We start from the raw sequence: 8,461 nt of genomic DNA on the forward strand, positions 1-8,461 counted from the left end.
GGCTGCTGTTGGGATGGCCCTGTCAGCCTGGTGGGGGGCACTGCTCAGAGCCCAGCCGTCCCCCTCCCAACGGCCTTGCCCAGCTTTGCTACAGCAGCAGGAGGGGCCAGATTGGAGCCGGGACCTGGAAGCTGCCGCCTTCCAAGGAGCCGGGGACATTCGCCTTGGCTGAGGTGACGGAGAGGCAGCCAGGGCTGGTGAGCCCTCCTCCGCTGGACACCCTACCTGGTGCCCGCAGACACACCGAGGGACCAAGCCTCGGGGAGGATCCTGGGCCAGCTGACGTCCCCCTACCTGCCCAGGGCCCCATGGTCCTGCCTCTGGGGGTGCCGGGAGAGCTTGTGCTGGGGCAGCCAGGCTGGGCCTAGGCAGGGCACCTGCCTCCAACCCGAGGCCACCCTGGACTCCTCCCATTCCTGGGCCACCCCCCAGCGGGGGGACTGTCAGAGTCACAACCAGAGGAGGGAGCAGCCAGCTCGTCTTCCAGGGGTTAACATAAATGATCCATTTGGATCGCGGGGTGACAGCTGGAGACAGCCCGCTCGGCAGTGTCCTCACACCTCCCAGGTGCCTGCCTACCTGGGAAGGCCGCTGTCCCCGGCTCTGCCTCGGCTGCCCCATCAGGCCTGCAGGAAGAAGAGGAGAAGTCCCTGAATGCGATTTCCAGGTCTCCTGCACGCGACAGCCCCCCGCCCCCCTGGGCACAGCTCTGGGAGCCCTGTGGACAGCAGAGGGCACAGGGGGGGCTGCCTTGTCCTTGGAGGCCGAACTGCCTTCGAGGGCCAGCGTGCGACCGCCTGTGGCCACTCTGACCTGCTGGAGACGGCCTGTGAGGCCTGGGCCCCCACCTCTGCCCCAAGGCCCTGGCGTCTTGCAAGGAGCCAGGGACATTTGCCTTGGCTGAGGGGACCTAAATGTGCCGCAGATGAGCTGGACCTCGAGTGTGACCACCTTCCAGCAAGGAGTGACAAGCGGCAGCCAGGCGCCTGGGGCTCAGTGGGGATAGGGTCTGGGGCACCGTGTCCCCCTGCTGGGAGCTAAAAGTCATTGTCCCCTCTGAAGTGGGGAAAAAAGGCAGCAGGTGAGGATAGGACCGGGCGGGGTCCCGGGGCCAGGCCCGGGTCCTGGGGTGGAGGGGCTCACTTCTGGCCACAGCCGCCCAGGCTCTTTGAGGTGGGGGCAGGCTTTGGCCCCCAGTCTCTGTGTTTCTGTCCCGAACAGTGGGTTTTGGGGGCCCGCTCGCCTGCCCACAAGGAGGGTCATCGTCCCTAGAGGACCTGGCTGTGTCCCTGGTGAGGACACACGTCTCAGAGCCCCTGCTGGGCACTGGCACAGTTCTTGGCTTCTGCCCCTGGGTCAGGCCCTCAGCTGAGGGAGCTGGCCTGGGCTGGACGCCACACCCCTCTGAATCCTCAGGCCTCTGATGCACTTTCTGGGGAGCACTGAGTTCCCACGTGCGACAGGCTGGGATTTGCCCCGAATTATCCAGCCAAAGGGACTGGGGAGGGGGGAAGGGAAGCCAGCAGGGCGCCCCCACTCCCTCTGGCAGCAGATTCCTGCCATCAGCGTGGGAGTGGGGAGCGGGGGCCCCTGGCTGAGCTCGGCGACCTGCCAAGGTCCGACCCCTTGTCGAACTTAAATACCACATGCATGGCTTGGGCGATAAAAAATTAAAGACAAAAGATTTTAAAATTACTTCATTTTGAGCGGGGGGGCGTGGGGGGAAACGGGGCCTTGGCCCAGACCCCAGAGCCACATTAAAAATTCAAAATGCGGGGAGGAGGGGAGGCAGGTAAATAAATTAGCGCTAAGAATAACCAGAGTCTGTCAGGCTGCCAGCTTTAAGAGAAATAAACGGGGTTACAAGAATCCGGAGCGTTTTTACAGAACCCCCAAGGCTGCGAGCAAACAGGCCGAGCCAGGCAGGAGCTGGGGGTCCTGGGTAAGGAATCGCCAGAGGCGCCAGCTGACTGACGTTCTAGCAGACGCGCAGGTCGGGCCTGGCGCCGGGGGAGACCTGGATGTGTCCCCGGGAGACAGAGCACCACGGCGCTGCTGGGACAGTGGGTGGCGCTGCGAGGTGGGGCTCTCCGTGACCCCAGAAACACCGGTGGGGCGCCAACTGTGTACACAGCTCTGGCTGAGCCTCAGCAGTTGGCGGGGCATCAAGAGTCGGTGGGCAAACGGGCTTCCTCCCGGAGTCCACGTGACTGTGGGTCAGCATCGGCAGGTCGGACCCCCGGGCCGGGCTGGTTAGCGGGATGGACCCGTGGGCTGGGCTGGGCCGGGTCAGCTTCGGCGGGATGGACCCAGGGCTGGGCCGGGCCGGGGGTGGACGTGGCGTGGGCCGGAGGCTCCCGGGCCAGCACAGGGCGAGGGCTCGGCCCTCGGTCCTGCGTTTCCGCCGTCAGGGTCCACTCCTTCCCTGGGCCGCTGTCCTCTCGTGCTTGGGTTTCGCCAAGGGTCTCGGATCTGTGGGTTTCTAGTTTTCATCAGATCTGAAGACGTTTTGGCCATTTCCTGTCCCCGCGCACCCACATCACGGCGGAGCCTCCTGCTTCGTGGGAGCCGTCTCCCAGCTCCAGCCTCTGCTCGGCTCGTGAGTCTGGCTCCGAAGGTTCTGTCTTTAAGTCCACGCTCGCGCTGCGTGTCCGCTCCGCGGTTGACCCTCCCGTGTGTGCCGGGTCCGGGCTTCTCAAACACTTGGGACCCGGTCACAGCCAGTGGACGTCCTTGTCCCTCCAGCTGCATCCCTCCGGGGGCTTTGGACCGATGGCTGTCCCTCACATGCTCTCCTGCGTCCTCTCTGTGCCTAGTGATCTCGCTCAGGTGCCAGGCGTGAATCTTACCTTCTTGAGGGCCAGTTATCTTTGTGTTCTTATTTTCTCGGCGCTGTTACTTAGAAATAGTTAGATCCCCTGGGTCTGGCTGTTAAAGTTGGCCAGATGGGGTGAAGTTCAGGTTATTTGCTCCCGGGACTAAGGCAAGGCCTGTGAGCACTCGACCCACAATGCCCTGTGACTTTGGGCGTCTCTGCCGGCTGTCGGCTGTCGGCTGTCGGCAGGGGCCCTTGGTGCCTCCGGACAGACTCCCTTCGGTCCCCTGGGGGTCCCTCCTCATGCGCACGTGCTCATCTGCGCTCGGCAGACGCAGGCTCTCTCCTCTGCTCCCCATCCTGCTCCCAGCTCCGTCTCTCCCCGGGGACCCCTGAACCCGCCTGGGTCCCCTCCCTGCACCACAGCTGAGACCTCTTGAGGCAGTAGCTCGGCGGTGGGGGGACTCAAGGCGATTGTTCCCACCTCTCGGGACTCCCCATCCTTTGTCACCCGAGGTCTAGTGTCTTCGGGGCTGCTGTCCAGTGTTTTGCTGTTTACTTGCATGTTGGGGGGGCGTGGGGGGGAATCCAGCCCTTGCACTTCATCGTGTGGACAGCACCAGCTCACCCGTCGGTGGTCTCCCCCAGCATGCAGCTGTCATTTCGAGGCCCCCAGCTGGCATCTTGTGCTAACTGGATGTCTCCCTGCGAGATGGGTCACTGCAGGAGGCTCCCGTGGTGGGCCGTGCCTGCTGCCTGCTCCGACTGTGCACGTGGCCAGGCTAGCGCCCAGAGGGGTGGGGGTCCTGGGTGGGAAGCTCGACAGCCTCTGGCTGGGTTGACACGGCAGCCCCGCTGGTTCCCACCAGGCGCTCAGCCGCTGGGCGACCTGCCGGTCCAGCCGGCTGCCCCTCAGCACGGATGCCCTGGTGCGGCCCATGACCCTGTGGCTTTCCGGAGGCCTGTCACAGCCGTGTGACCTTGACAGGCCCTCCTGACTCCACCTCTCCTGGGACAGGTGCATCACTGGACTGCACCTGGGACTTTGTTCCACCGAAGTGACCACGAGCACGCCTGACCCTAGGCAGACCTGTTGCCGAGGTGATGCCCGCCGGAGCCTGGGCAGGACGGAGGGCTGTGGCCAAGCGCCATGGCGTGTGGCTGCTCCGACCTTGTCCGCACGGCCCGGGTTAGGAGAACACACGGCAGGGCTGAGGCCGCTGGCCGGACCCCGGCCGAGTGGGGTGCCCGTGCTTTGGCGGGGAGCTGGCGTCGGGACCCCTCGGCCAAGCGCACAGCAGGTGGCGAGGACAAGGGGTTTGTGCTCTGCAGTGACCGGTCCCCTTGTGGCCCACGTGGCTGGCCCGAGCCTGTCCACCTGAGGCCCTTGGGGCTGCAGGCTCTGGGTTCGGTTGAGCCTGGCCCCGGTCCTTGTCCCTGGTCTCCCAGCCTGTGAAGTGAGCACACAGCAAAAGCGGGTCCTGAGGCCTCTCTGTGGCCAGGTCTAGGGCAGAGCCCGCCTGGGGCCATCTGGGTCAAGGCCGTGACCCTGGGAGCAGGAGTATCTGACCCCAGCCGAGCGGGTATCACGTGCAGCCTGGGGACTAAGGAATGCACTGGCCTAAGGAGCTGGGAGCCCAGAGTCGATCGAGGTACAAGGTGGGGAAAGCCGTCACCGGAGGTGCAGGACCTGCCGGCCTATCCACGAGGACGGCCGGTAAGAAAGTCCCGAGATCGGAGCGGGCAGCCGATTGCTGCCTTGGGGCCAAGCTGGAGACCGTCGTCACCTCCCTAGGACCCCAGAGAGACGGGAGCCGCAGGGCCACGAGCTTGACGAGTGACGGCCACAGCACTGCCAGAGGGCCCCTCCCAGCTGGCTCAGCCGCAGGCCCTCCGCCCCCGGGGTACCCGGAGGCCTCCCCGTACCCAGGCTTGCAGGAGGCCTGGGGGTCACACTGCCACACGGCCCCTTCTGGGTGACCCCTCCCCCTGCATGGGGCCGGGACAGCAGCTGATGGTGAGAATGTGGGGGTGCGAATGCAGAGAGGCTAAATGCGTCCTCAGCCCTGCCCTGGGGGTCGGGCGCGCCCCACACTGTTTAGGGGCCCTGTCCCCTGTGCGCAGTTAGCTCCAGGCCTTGGAAAGCCTGCAGGGTGTTCTCTGTTTGGGGGCGCCTGTCAAGGGCAGCCTAATGGGGCCGTGAGCGGTGTCCCAGCGGTGGGCGCCTGACGGGTTAACGGCCTCCATATGCCGCGGGCCACAGTTCCAGGACTGCGTCAGGCGGGAAGCGTCCGCTGTGCTGAGGGGGATTAGGGCGGCCGGAGCTGCACACCCCGGCCCAGCTGCGCCCACGCCCGCCCCGACACCTGCTCGCTCCGTCAGGGCCGCTCAGACAGGACGGGATGCTCATCGCTCAGCCGACCAGTTTCTAAAGAAGGGAAGGATGCAACCCATCCATCCCTCTCTCTTTCCCCTGGACACCGGCGGGAGCAGCTTCCAGCAACGGACGGGGAGGCAGAGGCTGAGCCCACCCAGCGAGGGCCCGCGGCCAGGGCGAAGGAGCCAGGGGTAGAAGCCCATGTGGCCCTGGGACCCACAGTCTCGCCGCCCTGTGTCCCTGCCATGGCCTCCTGTTGTCTTGGGAGCTCTCACCCCTGGGGCCACCTGAGATAAGCCCCCTACCCCTCCTCCAGGACACTGCCCGGGTACAGGGCCACCCACAGCCAGGAAGAGTCAGAGGCAGGAGGCTGAGGACGGCCTTCCCAGCTGAGTGGCCAGCAAGTGCCAAAGGCCAGAGGGCACCGTGTGTGCAGAATGTGGGGGGAGTGCACGGAACCCGGGTGGGGCGCACGGAACCTAGGGGGGGCACGCACGGAACCCAGAGGTGTGCACGGAACCCGGAGGTGTGCACGGAACCCGGGGGGAGGGTGCACGGAACCCGGGGGGGTGCACACGGAACCTGGGGGGAGGTCGCACGGAACCCGGGGGGAGGGTGCACGGAACCCGGGGGGGTGCGCACGGAACCTGGGGGGAGGTCGCACAGAACCCGGGAGGGGGGCGCGCACGGAACCTGGGTGGGGCGCACAGAACCTGGGCAGGCGCACCGGTGAGCTGGCGGAGGGACCGGTGGACTTGCCCTTGGACCTCATGCAAGGTTTTTTCGGGTCATTCGAGAGTCGAGTCTAAAGCATTTGCCCACAGCCCCTGGGCTGGGTCCAGTGTGGGACAGAGTGGGCAGAGGGTGAGGAGCAGGGACAGGATACCCAGAAGCGGCCCCCAGAGACAGCTGTGGCTGCAGTAGGAGGCCTGGGGGTCCTGGCCGAGGCAGGCGGCCCCTGGGCTGTGGCCGCTGGAGCTGCCATTTACTCCGCCACTGAGGCAGGGGCGGTTGCTGGCTGAGCCCAGTGAGGAGCCTGTCCTCCTCCAGCCAAGGGTGAGCCTCCATCGTGGGCTGTGCCCGCTGTGGGGCCGTGAGGGCCCGGGCCTCACTGCACGGCTGGACTTTCCAGCTCTGGCTCCGCACTGACCGGGCCTGCCTGCTGGGCTGGCCCTCAGACACAGGACAGGCCACCACCCGAGCCTGTCCTCGTTGGGACCCGCCAACCCTAGTGACTCTTGCCCAGAGCTTCTCCGGGTCCCAGTGGGGCCAGCCAGCAGTGGGCTCATGGACCAGCAGCCTGGTCCCCAGCGTGCTCTGGACGCGGCAGACGGAGCAGCGTCGCCCCGGGCCCAGGGTCGTGTGAGCTGAGGAGCCAAGAAGGCTGGCTTGGCCGCCAGGAGGGCGGCCTCTCCGAGGGGATGAAGGCCTGTGCGAGACGCTCAGGGGCCACCCAGGACCTGCAAGGAGTGGGCGGTGAGCGTCGACCACCTATGCAAGTACAAAAATTAACTGGCTCCATCTGTGTTGGCCTAATGACCGATGAAATGACTAATCACGGAAGCCTTAATTAAGCCTGTTTTTCTCCGAGTGAGCAAGGAGGGGCTCTGCGGCCACGGGTGTCAGGCGGGCGTCCTTGCTGAGCTGTCGGTGAACAATCACGGGCAAGGTCGGGCGGCCAGAGTCCCCGCACAGCACCGGTGACCGCGCTCTGGCAGACGGGCTGCAGGCGGCTGTGCTCAGCACAAAGCAGGCCTCCAGGATCCTGGGGCAAAGGCGGAGGGAGCCTCGTGCCTTTCGCCCATTCCCATGGAATTCTCACGCGTGGCTGGCCGGCTCCCGGCCACATTTATGGGATCGCGTCTGCCTTTTGCAGCTGACACAACCTCACGTCACTCAGGAACCGACGGGGTCTGTGTCATGCTGTGAAATTCCGTCATGTGCCAGGAATGTCTCTGCAGGAACGTGACGAGGCCGTGAGGCCAACGGGCTCGCCCGGGGCGGGGGCGCAGGGACCGCGTGCACGGGCTGGTCCAGCGGTGGGGGGGACGGTGGCCGAGCCAGCCCGCCTGACAGTGGTTAGGTGGCAACTTAGGGACCAGACTTTGAGACAATGTGGAAGCCACTTGTGCAACAATGGGGAAAAGCCAGAGCTCCACTGACTGAAGTGAGGGGCTAGGGCGAGACGGGCCGCAGCCTCTGTGACCCGGCCAGGGCCCCAGTCACCCAGTCGTCCACACGTGGGGCCCCCCGTCACCCAGTCGTCCACACGCGGGGCCCCCGTCACCCAGTCGTCCACACGCGGGGCCCTTCCGGGCGGGGACTCTGGGGGGTGGGTGCGGACCCCCCTTGCTCCCTCCCTGGGGTGCGGGTCCCTGTGGTGAGGGGCCTGGGTGCAGGGCCTGGATACCCCTTTGTAGGGTGACACACACCCCAAGAAAAGCGAGAGCACGTCTCCCGGGGGGCTGGGACCCAGCCACTGCCGTCCCTCGACCGGACATCCATTTGGGGTTACAAAGGCGAGTTTTCTAGGTCAAAGCCGCCACGGAATTCTGTCTGGAAGTCCCACGGAGGGCGCACGCCCCTCACCACGAAAATCGGGTCCGGAGTCAGGGCCGTCCGGTGCGGGCACTTGTCCTCTCTGGCGGTTGCTGCCGTGCGCTGGAGGGCAGGCCGGTGGGCACAGTGGGTGAACGAGCTCGAAGGGGTTGCAGGCGGAGGGCACACAGGTGGTCCGGGGCGGGGGGAAGGCGGCTTTGGGTGGGGGCTGCACGGGGTACCGTTCCAGGGGGGCGCGGGCCCGGCGCTGCTCTGCCAGCCGCCTCGCCCACCACCTTGGGCTCCGGGCTGAGCAATGGCTGGCCCGTCGTAGTGCCCGCCCAGGTCTCCCCAGGGGACACGGCAGCCCCCCTGAACTCGGCTGGTGTTCCCACCTTTCCTGGAACTTGGGGTCCGACACTTAGAGGCCGAAAGCTGCCCATCACAGGCCTGGATGTGCGTGCCAGCCGGAGGGAGCCTGGCACTGGGAGTCGTCGGGTTTGGGGGCGCAGGAAGACCATCCAGCATCGCTGTGCTGCCTGCCTGGGGGGGACGTGAGCGCGGTGGTGTCGTCCGGGGAGGCAGTCCGCACGCATGCACCCACGCTCCACTCCCACGACAGGTGTCAAGCCTTGGGGACCTCGGCTGCACAGCACACGCCTGCCCCTCGGCCCACGATCAGGCGGAGAGCCCTTTGCAGCGGCTGTAACGGGCTCGTTAGTGTGTGTGTC

The 8,461-nt window shown here is 66.1% G+C and overlaps 1 protein-coding gene across 1 annotated transcript in view; it reads right to left on the bottom strand.

Annotated features, from left to right (window-relative positions):
• Positions 1-6,758: 6,758 nt before the first annotated feature.
• MORN1 (MORN repeat containing 1) overlaps positions 6,759-8,461 on the bottom strand; it is a 45,590-nt gene continuing 43,887 nt past the window's right edge. The window contains exons 16-18 of the mRNA XM_023521637.1: positions 7,973-8,130; positions 7,708-7,853; positions 6,759-6,957 (exon numbers count right to left, since the gene is read on the bottom strand). Of these exons, the coding sequence (XP_023377405.1) occupies positions 6,759-6,957; positions 7,708-7,853; positions 7,973-8,130 (503 nt within the window). The remainder of the gene's footprint in view (positions 6,958-7,707; positions 7,854-7,972; positions 8,131-8,461) is intronic.

The sequence above is a fragment of the Pteropus vampyrus genome, unplaced genomic scaffold (assembly GCF_000151845.1).
Source record: "Pteropus vampyrus isolate Shadow unplaced genomic scaffold, Pvam_2.0 Scaffold309, whole genome shotgun sequence".
In the NCBI taxonomy this organism is placed as follows: domain Eukaryota; kingdom Metazoa; phylum Chordata; class Mammalia; order Chiroptera; family Pteropodidae; genus Pteropus; species Pteropus vampyrus.